Raw genomic sequence first — 18,109 nt, forward strand, 5'->3', positions numbered from 1 at the left:
CATAGCGCCCCCTGTTGGAGTTTAGCTGATGCATTCATGATATCTCCCTCTGCCATTGAACATTAAGGGAACTAACGTGAACTTTTGGAAATTGGGCCATGAAATTAATAAAATCGTAAAATCAGATTACTATGAATGGGCCAAAAATAACCCTTAAAGATACATGTGCAACAGACAAAACAACAAACGGTGTCTGGTAGCTTGGTTAGAACAAAAAAATGCAAAGTGTGCGCTCCAGGGGGCATTAATTGTGACATATTCTCCTGGGTGTTATAGGAAGCCAATGCCTGGCATTAAATCTGTGTACATACTAAATGGTGAATAGCTGCCCTGACAGCAGCATACAACAAACAGAAGATAACAGACACACACACGACTCTCACTTGACCTGAGCAGGAAGTTACAGGGTACGGGGCGGGGCTCGACTCAATAATGAATGTGGTGGAAGCCTAGGGCGTGGCTTCCCATGTTAGTACACAAAGAAAGAAACACGATGCCACTGGCTGATTGGCTGAGAGTGAGACACATGACCCCGCCTCCCGATTCAGACGCGACCCAGCCCCTATGTACGATACTCTAATAAGCGAGAGTATCCCCGGGTCTCAGATGCCGAGCTGTCGCCACCGAGGAAGGACGTTTATTAGTTACAGCATCGTTTTTAACTATTTCTAACCACGCCGCAATATCTGCAGTATTGATAGTACTGCTCGCTGTGGCTGTTAGATTTTTTGTATTATTATTATTACTTGTTATTTAATTCCAGCCTGTTATTTATATAAACATATATATCCGTTTCTCGTGAGATTATTCTTCACTTCGGTCTACGTGTGATCAGGTAATTGCCGTGGGTTTTCCAATGTATAGAAATGGGGGTGTCTGGGGTGTTCTGGTTGTCATAATGCTGTCTAGGGAACCGGAGCTGTCATAGTGCGGGGGGGGTGGGGGAATGTGTCTGTATTGTATAAGCTGGATACGGCAAATGTCTGGTACAGCCCTGTTGCGGGGGTTGATGTGATCAGGGTATATGTATTAGGCTGTATCCCACCTACACACAGAGCTATAATAATAGTTACTTTGTTGTATCCGATTGGATGCAGCTGTTATTAAATGACACATGTTGGCTAATGTTTCATTGAAGAACGTGGCGAGACAGGCCGGCTTGTGTCTGTGTTAATGTAATCGGTAGCCCTGATGGCAAATCGTGTAATTCAATGAGCTAATTCATGAGCTAAAGCGATCATTCTCTGCAGATTGCAAGTGTTTATAAACATAGTCATCCTAATCGTTTTTCTTAGATCAAGTGGGGTTTCAGTGATCAGAATGAAGTCACAGTCTGATCATCAGTCTTTTGTGTCTGTTGGGGGGAATGGGTCCAAATAGTAAGATTCATTCTTCACCAGGCCCGTTCACATATGGGTTGATGGTCCAGCAGAATGTAGTCATAATCCGGCTTGGTAATGCATTGAGTGGAGGAATGAAGAAGAATCTGCTTCAACCCACATGAGCTGTTGCATCAGATTCTCTCCTTCTGTAGAACAGAGGTTATGGAGGGGAGGGAGTGACGAGCAAGGAGTGGCTCTGTACCTAATCCTGTTTCTGAGAAGTGCCGCACTCCCGGGTATTGATAGTGATGTCCCCTCCCCTAAAGAGAATTTTCTAGACATAAATTACCTATAATGTGACCTGGTGTAGGTCTGTGCTTCCCATGCTCTTTATGACAATATTTTGGCTTTAAATGTAGGCCGCGTTCATAGTAATTTTTTTTGTTGCTTTATATATTTTTATTTGTAAATACTTTAGAGTGGGGTTACCTGCAGTCGAGGTTTAATTAGAAATAATTAATTATTTTGAACGTGTACTCCAGGCCGAAACAAGTTTGTTTTATAGCTGACATGGTTCAATCATTTTATGTTTACAAATTGTATTTTTGGTTTATGTAAACTATTTAGTTTTTGCTTTGATCATATTAAATGTCCTACACTGCTTGGCAATTCGGTGACGGGGAAATTGGTAAGAATTTAGCATTCTATTATTCTTGCCTCCAAAGGGCAGAGCAAAATGCCCTACCTATTTAAGTGCCAGGAAGGGTGTTCTAACCCACCCAGCGCTCAAATGGTTAAATAACTGCTCATGGCCTTGGAATGCATGTGCTTCATAAGTGAGGGGGGGGTAAGTGAGGAGGGGTTGGAATTTGCTGTCTGCTTGTGAGACACAAGCTAGTACTTTTCCACTCTCTCCCCCATCCCCTCCTCCTTTTCCTCTTGCTTAGCTCGTGATCATGATGTTGTCACGTGGTCCATGTTGCACACTGCAGTATTGACGTTTGCCTTTGCTTGCAGGCAGAAAGCCAAGCGCAGCAGCGGCAGAAGCAGCAGCCTTACCATTGACATTGGCAGCGCCGGTGGCTAAATTATTTTGACGTTGTCTTACAACACCAGCAAAGCAGATTCTTGGATTGAATAAATTGTCACTATGGCCAGAGAAGAAATGGGAAGGTTTAACATTGCTAACGATGAGGACACTACTAGCAACAGCTCAAACAGCAATGATGATTTCAACTATTCCGACTACCCCGCAAAGAAGCTCTCTATCAAAGTGTAAGATATCCATCTCTTTATATTCATAGAAATGTCAGATTGCTCGCTTTACGACACCGCTTGTGCTATCGTGTGCCCATAGCTTCCATTTGCTTCCGAATGTCCTCTAAAGGATAAACGCTGAAGTATGCCCGATAGCCAAGATTTCCCCTTATAACGCAGTGTTCATTGCTTTTTCAGACCTTATGATATGGATCCTGAAAATCAGAATTTCCTTCTTGAGCCAACGCACGCAAAAAAGAAATGTGAAACAGAATACGTAAGTGGGTTTAAGTTATTAGTCATCAAAGATAAAAATAGGGTTTAATGATTTTGGATTTATTGATTAACTTGTTTTTTTGTTTTGTTTTTTTCGCTAGCTTCCAGGGACCACTTCTTTTGGAATGTCTGTGTTTAATCTCAGCAATGCCATTGTGGGTAGTGGTATTCTCGGTCTGTCATATGCCATGGCCAATACAGGAATTGCGCTCTTTATGTAAGTGTTTCTGATAGATAATCTATTTCAATGTTTATGTCGCCAGTTATGTGTTAAAACTAAGGCGTATGATTTTAAGATTACAATCGAACAAATTACTTTATAAAATGCATCACGGCAATAGCAGAGGATATCTCCTGTGTATATATTAAAATACCGTTTAATCCCTGCCAATCTCTAATCCTGATGAATAAATTCTTGTTTTAATACATTTTATTTGCATTGGATTGATGCCAAGACTTTAGAATCATATTATTAAAACATATTGGTTGGAAAGTGTACTTTCATAAGTGAACACTAGGGGCAGAGTACACTTTATGCCTTATAGAAAGATGGTCCCTATGAAGAAGGATCTTTTTGTGTGCCTAACCTTACATGTACAGAGCTATAATAAGCACTGGATGTTCTGAGTGTTGTTTACTTACAAAACTGGCTTTCCACTGTGCTTTAAAGAAAACTCTTTTATAATAGTATGCTTTTGAACTAAATGTACAGGTTTCTGAATGTGTATATAAACCTAAAATATTTAATTTACCCTCCTGAAGAATTTTTAACATTAAATTCCTTAGTTCCATATCTAATATTTACTATTATTATTTTCATCATCCCTTTAATTCGGTTAATTTTTCAATTTCTCTGCAGGATTCTCTTGTCGTTTGTTTCAATATTTTCTCTGTATTCCATTCATCTACTACTGAAAACTGCAAATGAAGGAGGTAACCTATTTATACACGCAAACTGAATGTTTCTTTGTAAGGTTTTCTGAGTGAAATGTAAAATAACCTGTTTGTCCTTTGTTGCTCTTAGGATCCTTATTATATGAGCAGCTCGGATATAAAGCGTTTGGCTATGTCGGAAAAATTGCTGCTTCTGGATCTGTCACCATGCAAAATATTGGAGGTACGGGTTATATACGTGTGTGTGTGTGTATATACAATATATACCTATATAACACATAATATATTTACACATATACATACATTTTTGTTAAAAGATAAAAATTGGGGTTGACTTTTTGATTGATATATATAGATATATATATATATATATAAAATCTCTCAGTAGGTTTTCCCTTGCGTATGCAAGTATGTACAAATTAATTTCTACCCCCAAACTGCCAAAGCCCCTTTTTGTAGCAACATAACCAGTTTTGAATGAGATGTAAAGTTTTTAATTATTTTGCAGCAATGTCAAGCTACCTCTACATAGTGAAATATGAGCTGCCTCTTGTAATGAAGGAGCTGATGGGGATACACAAGGACACTGGGTATGTATTTCTTATTTTGTAAAATGCTTTATTTTAATGTATTAAGATTTTATTTTTTGTGTAAGCCTAGGCAATAATAGTTAACATCATCAATCCTACCGTTAGAATGTACAAATTCTGTCCTGATCATGCTGAAGGTGTTAACTGATTATTCCAGTACCCTGTAGCATTTCATGAGTCAGGCACCTTTAGGTCACAGTAACCCATGTGGAGCAAATATTTACTTTCAGAACGTGAGTAAAGTAATTCGTTTTCTATGCTGCTTCATTTCAGTAGTTGAATAGACTGTGTATTACACAGTATCAAAGAATCTCCCCTTTGTTATACATAGAATAGTGTACATAAATCGTTTCAAGATTGTCTATTTCATAGGATACTCAATGTATTTTTCCGTACTGGGAAAAATGGAACAAAAAATAAGAATTGTTTTTTTATAGTGCATGATTAATAAAATGCTTTAAATAAGCAACTTTAAGGACAAATTTTTAACACTGGACACTCTTCCGCTTTACTCATCCCGACATAATACAGCCAATCTAGAGAGAAAATGAAAACATGCTATTTTGCAGGTTCTGTGTTACAGCCATTGCCGTAAAAGTTATTTCTGAGCGCAGATTTTAAACCTTTCTGTAATATTGCTGCCTCTTACGTGACAAGAGATATTTCAATAATAAACATTTTTATTATTTTTTTTTTTTTTTTTTAGAGTATGGTACTTGAATGGAGATTACTTGGTGATAATGGTGTCTGTGTTTCTTATCCTTCCTTTGTCACTACTGAAAAATCTAGGTAATTATTTGTTTGTACGTGGTGTGTCTCTTTAATAGAACACAAAACAGGCTATAAAGTTTAATTATCTGAACTTGGATTTTAAGGTTCTATTTTGTTTCTTATTTTCCACCAGGGTACTTGGGCTATACGAGTGGATTTTCACTGATGTGCATGGTGTTTTTCCTCATTGTTGTAAGTATACATTATGCCAAATACATAAGCAAAACCTTCAGTTCGGTTTTCTGATAAATATTAGCACTCTATTGCTGATGGTTTTGCACAAGGAAAGAAAACCAAATCCATTAACAGAAAATACTCAACCGTGCCATATCCTACACTGAAGAATGACTTTATTTCATTTATGTATTCTTCAGGTGTTTTTTTGTTTGTTTGTTTTTTATTAACCCTATGTTTTGTTACAAATGTTATAGGTAATCTACAAGAAATTTGAGATCCCATGCCCTCTCTGGGAGCAGGATGCCCTGAATATGACTCTAAACAGCTCAATATCAAGCTTGGTCACGCATGCAGTAACACATGAAGTAGAACACAATATGACAGATGATGATATGTGCAAACCACAGTACTTTGTCTATAACTCCCAGGTAAATAAATGTCCTCCTTTTCAGAGTGAAATTGTACAGCATGAATATTGTGTTCCAAAATGTCACATTCATACTTTAACATATTAAAATATTAAGTACTAAATTTTCCAGTTGATTTACTGTTTAGAAGTTTACAGTTTCATAAGAATCCTTCTACTAACCTACTGATATTTTGTATCATTTTTTCTAGACTGTGTATGCTGTCCCAATTTTGACATTCTCTTTCGTCTGCCACCCAGCTGTCCTTCCCATTTACCAAGAGCTTAAAGGGTATGTTCCATTTCATGTTTCCAGAACAAAAATGCAATTTGTAGTGCTGTCAATCAACTTGCCTAAAATTATTGAATTTCTCGTGTTTTTAGGCGTAGCCGTAAAAGGATGATGAACGTGTCCAACGTTTCATTTTTTTCCATGTTTGTCATGTATCTCTTGGCTGCACTCTTCGGATATTTGACATTTTATGGTAAGTCTACTTAACTTGGTGAGCTGAGCATAGTAGTGATTGTCCTGCTTACACGCTCCCCCGAAACTTCTACATTCCTATATATTTGTTTCCCTATGTTCCCTGGTATATGTCAAGGATAGCCAGGCCTTTAGTATTATTATATCATTGTTTAAGTCTTGTTGGTTAATCTTCACTGCAGAATACTAATAACTTTGTCCCGTTTTCTGATTCTGTTTTTAAATATTTTTTTATTTTTTTTACAGGAAATGTTGAGCCAGAATTACTCCATACATATTCAAAGGTTCCAAATGCTGGTGTGGTGTTTGTTGTTGTGCGTCTTGCAGTTCTCATGGCAGTGACATTAACAGTGCCAATTGTAATATTCCCTGTGAGTATTTGCTTTTGATATTCTGACATTGTATTCTAATTAATTTGTAAATACCAGTTACTTGCCTTCTAAATATGTTCATGCAGTATTAGTTCAGGAAAGGAAAATGTTAAATAGATAAATCTTTCGTTATTGTTAATCTTTCACATAAAATTCAACAACTCCAAATTTGAATACATATAATTAATTGTTACAAAGCATGTGTGAGACACATTCAATAAAGAACATAATTGTTGTCTCTAAATACAACATATTTATAAATGACTATGAATGGAGCTTGCAGGGCTGGCCATATCATACAGTCAGTGCAGGCAGCTGTCCATATGAATGAGGTAGAAGGGGCATCAGCACCAGCTTCATCTTCTTACAGAAGTGGGGTTCCATAGAAGAACATTGTCCTAGGGTAAAACAAACCCTAAGCCCAACCACTAATCTTTGTTAGTATGAAAAATGGTTTTTGGATAGTAGTTACTTTTTTTTTTTTTTTAACTTGTATATTAATTGTTTTGTTTTTTTTTGCTTTTTATTTTTATAGATTCGCAGCTCCATTACTCAGCTTTTGTGTGCAGGGAAGGATTTTGCTATGTGGCGCCATTTTATCATCACATTTGGGATACTGGCATTCGCCAACATCCTAGTCATTTTTGTTCCAACTATAAGGGATATCTTTGGATTCATTGGTAAGTTGGTTGTTATTTATTGGGTTGTGACTGCTCTAATTTTTAACTTATTTTTTGTGGGGGTGTTGTGTTTGTGTGTGTGTGCGTTAGAGAGAGGTTTAGCTGGACAGTTAAAGCTTGAATTGATTTCACGTATAACAGGTCATTTACTATCCCCTAATACTGGTGGGCAGGAGGTGAAAAAAGGGGAGGTTGGAAGAACTGCCTATTGATAGTTGTGCGTGGCTGTGAATGTAAATATTGTGCTAAGCATTAAGCAGTGCTTTATGTAAACCTCTGTATTTATTCCCCACAGGCGCCTCTGCTGCAGCAATGCTGGTATTTATTCTCCCATCAGCCTTTTACATTAAGCTAGTGAAGAAAGAGTCTATGAAATCTGTGCAAAAGATCGGGGTAGGTATAATGTTAACATGTTTACCATTGGCATTCACAGTGATGTGTTACTTTGTAAAAGTATATGCCCACTTTCTGCTTGAAGTCTCCATCTACTGAATGCATAGAAAATGAGAATGAATGGATTATGTTCAACAGCCTCATTTATTACAAATACTTATTATGTTTTTTTTTTTTTTTCGGTTTTCCTAGGCTACTCTATTTCTCATCAGTGGAATAATTGTTATGATCGGAAGTATGACCCTGATTGTCATGGACTGGGTTCACCAGTCATCATCCGATGGACATTAAATGACTTAATGGGAAAGCCAGCACTTTGCTTGAAGTGGATGAATTCACTTTACAAGCCTTCTACTGAGAATGAAAAATACCATTGTTGCAGTCTCAACTTCCTTCAAAACATCAGTACTGTTATAGAATAAGGACATTCTCAAGAGCCTTATTCTATGTCTCAACAAAACCATTACCACCTTAAATTCAAAAGTTCTGACAGAAGGAAGTAATTTTATTCCATTCTAGAGAATGGACAAAAATATCAAAGCTTATTTCAAGCCATATGTTTGGCTATTGTCACTTACTGTTACTTGTAATGTCTATGTTTATTACTTGAATGTGCCTACAGGAACCATTGATGTGAGAACACACTGCTACACTAAAAGTGTTAATTTATATGGAGGTGTCATGTTGACCCTCTCTTTTTGTACCAAAAAAAAACTCAGAAAGCACTTCTGAGGAGAGTGATACAGTACAAAATCATGCTTTTATTTATTTTTTTGAAAAAAAAAAACTTAACTAGTTTCTTACAGTACATGTAAAATCAGCGGTCAGTATTTTAGTAGATATTTGTTTTGTCACTTAAATATGACCCCAAAAATGTATCGTACAGAACACAGGCCATTGTCCTGAAGAGTTAGAGGTATATCATTATGGAAAGCTTAAAGTGAATAATTTGTGAAGGAAACTATCAGGGGCTTTTCTACATTTTAAGGGAAAAAAGAGCGTGCTGATGGAAAGCTGGAATTGTTTCCAGTGAGGTTTCCTCCATAAATTACTCCTAGACAATGGGTTGGCCTACTGTGTAGAAGATGATGACTTTGAAATATGTATACCTGGTTTGGAAGCATTTGGGTTTTTATAATTCAGCCACTGCTGCTCTGATATAAATTAGGAAACCTTGGTGTTTCGTGACAAAGTGGAAATTACAGCTAAAAAAATAAGCATGCTGTTTAGTCAAATATCACTATCTTATTGATGGTATTATGAAGCATGGTACATACGTAAAATATTTTACAACGACTAATTTATTCAGTCCCATGTCAGTTTACAGCTTGTACAGTATTTCTCAATATTTAAATCCTAATTTATGAAAACACTGAGTTACTTGATAACTTTACATTTATCCTCAATGCAATTAGTCACCCTCTACATGTTTTGGGTGTTTTGTTTGTTTTTTCCCCACATGTAAATGTTTACGTCTTACAGGACATTTGCTGAGATTCTGTAGATCAAGAACAACATCCCCACTGCCAAAACAGTACATTTCTGCCATTGGCAAGTGCATGGATACCTAGAATTTAAAGATAAATGCAGTGGGTACGAACAACTGAAATGTTAGAAGCATTTTGTTTATACAGAGGATAACTGTTTGTATTGGTTTAACTGCTTTTATTTAAAGGGAAATTATCATTCTAAAACACTGTTAGAATATAGACAGTAATGCCAATGGATCATTTGTCTATATAATGTCATCCTGTTACATATCGCAATTTAATATGACATCAGCATATCCCTTTTTTTTTTTATTTTTATCCTGAATGAAAACATTAGATGCAAGATTGTAGCTGGTGCATTCTCAACCAAAAAAAGATGGCACAGATGTAAACAGTAACTTAGAAACATCGAATGTAACCATCTGGTACATATAGGCTGCCTATTTTTTCCGATGTGAAGACCCAGACCTTAATTAGTCTTGGTCTTGTCTTACAATCAGGATAGCTTTATGCCTGTTCCGTGCATGTTTAAATTCCCTTACTGTATTAGCCACTACCAATAATGGGGGCCATTCATACCATCCTCTCAGTAAAGTTTTACTCCCTTACAAGTAGTAAGGAGCTGTTTGACCAGTGTCCCGTTGACTGTCTAAATGGATGGAAGAAAAGCAAGTACATGGTACTTTTCCTCCAGTGGTCTGTTACAAAGATATGTTACAATATTGAATTTATTTAATACATATTTTTGAGGTGGTAATTTCCCTTCTTAATATTACTGTAGTGTAAAAATGGGATATCTGTTTTAACGCTGTACAACAAAAATCATCCTGTATGTTTTGACCATTTGAACTATTTTTTTTCACACTATGCTTAAATCGGTAGCAGCTACACAAATGGCTGCATGTGCTCTCCTCGTGACATTTTGTATATTTTACTATTTTTTTTTTTTTTTTCCAAATTTGGTTTATATTTCCACATCTCCTACTAGCAGGTGGAAATTATGTATATATGTCTAAAAAAAATTAAGATCACATCTTAGCACAAAGTATTTCTGCCCTTTTTTTGTCACCTCATTGTCTTCCACAGGCAAATTTAACGCTAATGTGCTATTTATAGAACATTACAATGTTGAAAGTCAAACCTATTTTTCAATATTTATGAAATGTGTACAGTAGACTTTTGTAAATATATGTTGTGTGTGTATATGTATATTATATATTTTAAATATATATATATACATACCATGTACATATGAAAATATTTTGTTTTTTTTATTTGCCATGTATTTTTCCTTTCTGGTTGTCCATAAAACTGGAGGTTGTTTTCTTTAATTATTAAAGGGAAACCATTTCTGAGGAGGAAGTGTTTTAAATGTTCCTGTTTTTCTTCCTTTTCTTTTATTTAAATACTAACAAATTGCTTACATGATTCCAATTGCAACGGCCATTTTTAAGTGGCACAGTAAATTAAAACAGTACGTATGGGTAGATTTTCCGAAACCTTATTATTCTCATGAAAAACGCCATATAATATTGTAACTTTCCCTGTACAAACATTGGCAGTCTCTAACAATAATGAATCTTTCATTTTAGTCCCTGCTTGTCAGGAATCTTCTAAATAATTTTATTACAGCTCCAGTCAAACTAGAATTACCAACATACAATTTTAATTTTTTTTTTTTAATTTACCTTTTAATAACACTCTTGTTGGTGGATGTTTCCATCTGACACACTGAAAGATAACTAATTGCTCCTTGTGGAAAGTAACAAGCTTGGCTTCCTATGTATTTATTGTTGTTAGTGGAATAACTTTGGCTGTTAATTGAATTCCAACTCGTTTTTACCAATGTTGCAACATGATACAGTTGATATTAATTGCGTCTATTAGGAATTATGTTGTTAATGCTTTAATATGAGTGCCCCATTGCCATATGTTAATATAACTATGGGTTGCTCAAACAGTGCTTCAGCCTTGCAGCAATATGTATAACTATTAGGAAGACCAAATGAAACTGAATGGAACAATTCCAACAATATTCTTGTAAATACTTATAACACAATACTTTAATTTTAAAGGTTCTTGACAGCATCTAAAGTGTGGGCATTTATTGTGCTGTACAGTTTTGGGTTTCATGGATCACATGGGTTAGTATTATCTGTATATTAATGTACAATATTATTCTACTCTTGCAAAAATGCCAGAAACTGTTATTTTGGGTTTCAATGAAACACTGTATGCTTTTAATTAAAATAAAATAAATATACATAATATCTTATGTCTCTGTTTTCATTTGTTGTCTTTTTTTCATTTAAGTGACAGCTCTCTGTCCCAATCCATTCCGCTATTTGTGTACTTTAATATCCATTCTTTAAAGTGGGGGGGAAAAAGGACTTACCTAAAGTAGAAGCTGCAGCCATGTAGTTGCGTTCCTCATCCGGGGTCCAATGATTCTGTTTGAAGCAACCAATCAGTGGCAGGAAAGAGCTCCTATTGAAATCGATGGCCATTTAAACAGGAGCGAGCAGTGCTATAGCAGATTGGACATAAGTGTATCACATGCATGGAGATATGTATGGCCAAACACATCTCATGCATGGTACATAGCTTGGGGGTAGGAAAAGGGACAAATGCAAATGGGATTCTGCAAAATCTCCCCTTGCATTTGCAAGGGGGACACTATGAAGATTGTAAAGGACATTGTAGCCTAGTTTTATGTCTTACAAGACTACAAAGTAACAATTATTATTATTTTTTTTAAATCTATGATACAAACTAACATTATACTTGGTTTTTAATTAAAATAGGCTTTCCATACTCTACCTACTACTTGGTAAACGGAGCTAAAACATGCCTTTTTACCATGGTCAAGAGTAGCACACCTCAAAAGCAATCACAAAGTAGCAATTACAGTACATGTTACAATAAAGTATACTATTCTGCATAAGGAATTTCTTGGTGTGTGAAACACCGGACACATGCCTTACAACTGCTGCTGCAGCTTCCACACCTGTCTCCTTCCTTACTCTTGGAGATATTTTTTTTTCTCAAATATCATTGATGTTTAGTCTTGCAACACATTACTAGATGAGTCTGTCTGCCAGTGTCCTACTGCTGCTGCTCCGCTGTAACCTTCCTTACTCTGGGTGGGATCAATTCTTTCTGTAAGTGGCTGGACGTGTCGGCCCATTGCCCTACTATGGCTGCTCCTGTGTTTTCTACTTTAATCTGGAGGATCAGTTTTTAAAAATTTTCCTATATTGTGGAAATTCAGTCCTGCTGTTGCTCATGGTGTTCTTTTCCTATAAAGAGGAATGGTTCAAGGAACAGCAGATCGTAGTATTCAGTTTTAAAATGATATTCTTCTACAACTAGTGGGTTTGAGCACACCACTGGAAAAAATTAACCACGTCTATTAGTCATACATCATAGAAACCACAAAGTTTGGCTCAACTTACTTGGAAGCTTATCCTACTCTGTCACAGACTAAACTGTCCAGTTCTTTTGCTGTTGTTATGGGGTTATGTACAATGTTTGAAACTCATATCATTACCAAATGAACCAAAATAGTGGAACCATTTTATTTGCTGCTGTGGTGATACATCACTTTACAAACTTTGCACCAGAAACATTTGTTACATATAAGTCCCATTGTGCTGTCACTGTATTTCCATCATACAAGTCTAATATACACGTGTCTTACATCATTATTACTTTATTTAGAGTCACATTAAAGTGTTAACGCTTGTTGAGTGAACTATGTTTTTATATATTTAGTGATCTCAAAAGACTATATAACACATATAACCATACCTGGGAACTTCTTGGCTCCAACTACCCGGAGCCTTCCCTTGCAGGACGCGGCCAGGGCTGCACATTTACGTCAGCGGGAACTCCCCCATTTAAAGGGGAAATGGGTGGGGAGCGGGGCGTGTCCAGGGAACTGGAGGAGCAGCGCTCATCCGGCAATCTCTGGTTCAAACCCGGAGAGTTCCCAGGTATGCATATAACAATATATGCTATAATAGCAAATAACAGAGAATGATCTAGAATCTCTAGATTGTAAGCTTGTTTTAGCAGGGCCCTGTTCACCTGCTGTTTCTGTATGTTACAATTTTATGCTTTTTCCTACTTGTTATGTCCTGTCTACCCATTGTACATCGCTACGGAATATGATGGCACTATGTAAAATAATAACAGAGTTATTAATATCACTGAGCAACACCACTGAAGGGCATTTGCCAACTCATATAACCTGTTTGCACCCCTTTGAATGTACCTGTATATCCTTAAAAGCTATGCCAAGTCGTCCCATTAGGGATCTCCAACCATACAGCACGGGGAACATTGCAAAAAATATATATATATATGGTACTTTCAGTGTCCCGGGACATGACCCAGGAAATAAGCAGTTAAAGAGATCATGGATACCCCTCTAATCGACCAACAATTAAGGAAGTGTGAGCGCTTGGCTCAATGTAGAGCAGCAACAAATACTGTAATAACCCTAAATTACCAAAGATGCAATATAGTGGAAAAAAAAGTGTAAAAGTGTATAAAAAAAATTAACAAAATAAGATTATAAAATCCCCACCCAATGGTGAAAAATATATTATGTAATATGTAATTAATATACTGTATATTATTACCTTGGAATTGTTGGAGTATTTTTTAACTCAATGTGCAAAAAATATCATCTTGTGAGTGCAATATTGTTTTTTGTTTATGTATTTTTTATGTTATTCCCAGATTTAAATTCAGAAAAGATGTGCATTGCAGATGATTTGTTTTTTTGAAAGTTGTATTCCCTCTTTATATATTTTTTGTTTTTTTGAGCACACTTTTTCCACTATATTGTGCCACATATTTAACAATTTTGTTATAAACCTGTGTTGTATTTGCAATTGTTTGATATCCACAAGAGCAGAGTATGTTTGTGTATTTTTGGAAGAAAAGATCAAAAGGTTAATCAATAAGACAATTTTCACAGCATACTTTGCTCATATTTATATTTACCAAGGGTGCCAATATAAGTAGAGGAACCAAAAATAGGCTCATTCTATATGCTCCCAAGAAGGAAGGTCACCTGGAAGGAGTTGGCATATGAGCAGAAAACATCTCTGTCTGGGATAAAAATATCCTGAAACCTGAAAAATGCCCCCAAAAAAAAACACCACCGACCTTGTACATAAACTAGCTGTTGTCGGCTCCCTTCCTGAAGATACCATTCTAGCCATTTTGGATGTTGAATCCCTCTATACCAGGGGTGTCCAACCTGCGGCCCTCCAGCTGCTGCAGGACTACATCTCCCATAATCCTCTTTCAGATAAGGGCGTGGCTGATGAGTATGGGAGATGTAGTCCTGCAGCAGCTGGAGGGCCGCAGGTTGCACACCCCTCGGCTATACCAACATCCCCCACTATGATGGACTAGAATCATGCTGGAAATGCCTGCAACAAGACAACATACCAACTGAAGCAATCTTGACATTCATTGAGTTCATACTCACACACACACACAAGTATTTCAAATTTGGACAGGATTATGGGCACAGCTATGGGAACACAGACGCACCACATTATGACAACCTATTCATGGCAAAACTGGAGAAACACTGTGATCCTAAACCCTAATCTACCTTTGCTAGGTATATTATGACTGAAGAAGAGACCTAGATAGTCTTGAAAGCTTGCAATCCATTACACGTTAGCAGTGGCATCGCTACAGGGGGGCAAGGGGGGGCAATTGCCCCCCCCAGGTTATTCCTTGCCCCCCCTGTTGCCCGCCCCCTGCCGAATTTGTTACCCCTTGACTGCTAACGATGGCATGGTGCCGCCGCTAGCAGTCCCAGTCAGGTGCTAACGACGGCACCATGCCGTCACTAGCACTACCTTACCTTGATGGAGGTCTGTGGACCCCCATCACCACCTACCCCGGCGATCTGCCCCTCAAACTGAAGGGCATCACTGGGGCCACCCGATCTGCCCGGTGACGTCTCGCGCAATGACGCGATGACGTCACCGCGCAACTTTATTAACAACTGACAATTGTCAGTTAAAGGTATGGGGGCATGCTGCTTAGATGCCTGTATCTCAGGCATCTAAGCAGCTACATACCCCCAACATATACCGTTGGAAAGGTAATCGCCTCGCCTTTCCAATGGTATATAGAATGTAAAATAATAAAATGAAAACTAAAAATAAAATAATAAGAAATATAAAGTAAAAAAAATAAAACTGTAAAAAAAATGATTTGGGGCTCTCTAAAGGCAGATAAAAAAGATCAAAATTGCCTAGAGACCCCCAAATTAAATTATTTAAACATAAAGTAGTTTAACTTTAAAAAAAAAAAAAAGTTTAAGTATTCTAGCTAAATGATCACTGTGGTAGCCAATGTTACCACAGCGATCATATAGCTATAAAAAGTCACATTCCCTTTTTAAAAATGGCCGATACTAATTTTTAATCCTATGATCCCTTTGATCATGGGGTTAAATTTAGCCAACGGTAGAGGGAGGCAATTTTTGAAATCCTGATGAACTGCAAACATTATTAAAATCAGCCATTTAGCCTGTGCGGTACGTAAGTAACCATATCATCCCTGGAGGGCCTTGCATTTTTACTGCAAAACTTATTTTTGCTGTAAAAGTGATTTTTTTTTCTCCCTTTACCATCATTTCTTTGGGATTGTAAGGGGAAAGAATGGTGTGTGCTTCTGTGAGTGAATGTATGGAAAGTATGGTGTGTGCTTCTGCGAGTGAATGGAGATATGAAAGGCGTGTGAATGATCAGTAATTAGGGTTGAAGCCTTGACGTGGCATTACTGCTCACGTAGGAAGTTAAATTATGGCACAAAAAGTACACATTTGCAAGAACTACACCCCTTGGCGCATCAAATGAGGGGCTGCATGTGTTTCTAGTACAAACCTGGAGTGCGCAAGACACAAATGAACATGTCGCTATGGTTAGAAAAAACATATTTTCTAGCCAAAGCGACATATTCCATCATTATTTGTGCACTCAACTTTTGTCCTAGAAATACATGTAGCCCCTCATTTGAAGCTCCAAGGGGTGTAGTTTCTTAAAATGGATGACTTGTCTGAATGAGGGAGAGCATGCGTTAATATGTGGATGAATTGTCTCAATGAGGGAGAGCATGAGTTAATATGTGGATGAATTGTCTGAATGAGGGAGAGCATGCGTTAATATGTGGATGATTTGTCTGAATGAGGGAGAGCATGAGTTAATGTGATTGTGCGTATCATAGATGTATAATTGTGGAAGGGCAAAGATGGCACTAGCAGGATGTTTGAGCCTTGGGGACCAAGATGGCACAGGCAGGGTGTATATGGGACAAAGATGGCAAATCGTATGTGTGTTATCTGGGTGTGCAACCTGTGATCTATCCCTGTAATTTAGCGGGTTTTAAATATACCTTTAATGCTGTGTTTTTATGTGAATTCCAATTGATCTTTACCTGCAAAGCTGGGTTTTTGTGTGTTCTTCTGTAGATCCATATCTGCTATGCTATGTTTCCATACATTATGTATGTATACCTGCAAATACAGGGTTTGTATGTCTTGTTTAATACCTGAATGCTGTTTCCATGTATTTATTTGATCTATACCTGCGATGCTACATTTCATATATTATTATTGTATACCTGCAAATACAGGATTTGTATGTTTGATTCTGTTTATTTGATATATACCTTCGGTGCTGAGATCACAAGTGAATTTCAATTGATCTATACATGCAAAACTGCTGGGTTTGTGTGTTAATGTTGATCTATACCTGCTATCGGCAGCAGGGTCTAATATTTATATATATATTTATATATATATCGCAGCAGGGACTAATATTAATATATATATCGGCAACTGGGGCTAATATTAATATATTTGGGCAGCAGGGACTAATATATATATATATCAGCAGCAGGATCTAATATTAGGCCCTGAAATCATTTAGTGCAAAAGTTAAGGTATTGTGTTGTTTAAAGGATTTCAAGAATTAGTCATACTAAATTGTGGCTTCAGGCTTCCCATGTTGAATGATCAAGTATTGTATTGGCCAATAACAAAAGTATCATTCCATAGCACATTACTTTTGGCAATATATATATATATATATATATATATATATATGCGTGTGTTTTTCCAGTGGTATGATTTAATGGTGGAAATTATTAATGCCCCCCCAGTTTGACTGTGGTATCTTGTGTGCCCCCCCTATATATTGTTTCTAGAGTCGCCACTGCACGTTAGTTAGCTAATAAAGGTAGGTTCTATGGATAACACGGTACAACTCTATATATTTATTGTGTTTCCTACTGACTGCTTTCTCGACAACATTTTTTGGAGTTGAGGTGGCATCCTGATTGTCTGATGGAGGGGCTTTCAGCATGTGTTGCTTCAACAGGAATAAATCTGCACAGGTGGCTTGCACTGGGTTCCTGTGTTTTCTCCTGAAGTGGAAAGCTAAAAAAATGTGACATCCTGGAAAGAAGTACTCTACGAGGGTTTCCTGAACTGATATACAGTGCTGTGAAAAACTTCTCCCCAATTTCTTTTATTTTTGCATATTTGTCACACTTAAAGGTTGCAGATCATCAAACTAATTTTAATATTAGATAACCAGAGTAGTAAATACAAAATGCTGTTTTAACTCATGTACAGTATAGAAGGAAAAAGTTACCAGCCATATCTGGCCTTATGTGAAAAAATAATTGTCCCTTTAGTTACTAATTCAACCAATTAACCAAATGTGATAATTGTGTTCAATTTTACTAGCCCCACCCAGGAAAGATACTTCCTGTTGAATCTAAACATCAATTAAATATAACCTGTCTTGCAAAGTGAAGTAGGCTTAAAGGTCTCAAAAAGCAGCACACGATCTAAAGAAATTTAAGGACTGATGAAAAACAGTCATTAACATCTATCAGCCTAGGAAGGGTTAAAATGCCATTACCTACAAAACCTACAAAAACAGTGCTGAACATT

At 36.9% G+C, this 18,109-nt stretch overlaps 1 protein-coding gene across 1 annotated transcript; it reads left to right on the forward strand.

Moving 5' to 3' along the window:
* Positions 1-591: 591 nt before the first annotated feature.
* Positions 592-11,379, forward strand: SLC38A2 (solute carrier family 38 member 2). The gene is made up of 16 exons (XM_053465624.1): positions 592-835; positions 2,340-2,597; positions 2,778-2,856; positions 2,957-3,072; positions 3,715-3,788; positions 3,880-3,972; positions 4,258-4,339; positions 5,046-5,128; positions 5,244-5,302; positions 5,542-5,715; positions 5,906-5,985; positions 6,078-6,178; positions 6,424-6,548; positions 7,084-7,228; positions 7,524-7,621; positions 7,814-11,379. Exons 2-16 carry the CDS (start codon positions 2,473-2,475, stop codon positions 7,910-7,912), a joined length of 1,533 nt encoding a protein of 510 aa, XP_053321599.1. The 5' UTR covers positions 592-835; positions 2,340-2,472; the 3' UTR covers positions 7,913-11,379.
* Positions 11,380-18,109: the final 6,730 nt, after the last annotated feature.

This window comes from Spea bombifrons, chromosome 4 (genome assembly GCF_027358695.1).
Source record: "Spea bombifrons isolate aSpeBom1 chromosome 4, aSpeBom1.2.pri, whole genome shotgun sequence".
NCBI classification, from domain to species: domain Eukaryota; kingdom Metazoa; phylum Chordata; class Amphibia; order Anura; family Pelobatidae; genus Spea; species Spea bombifrons.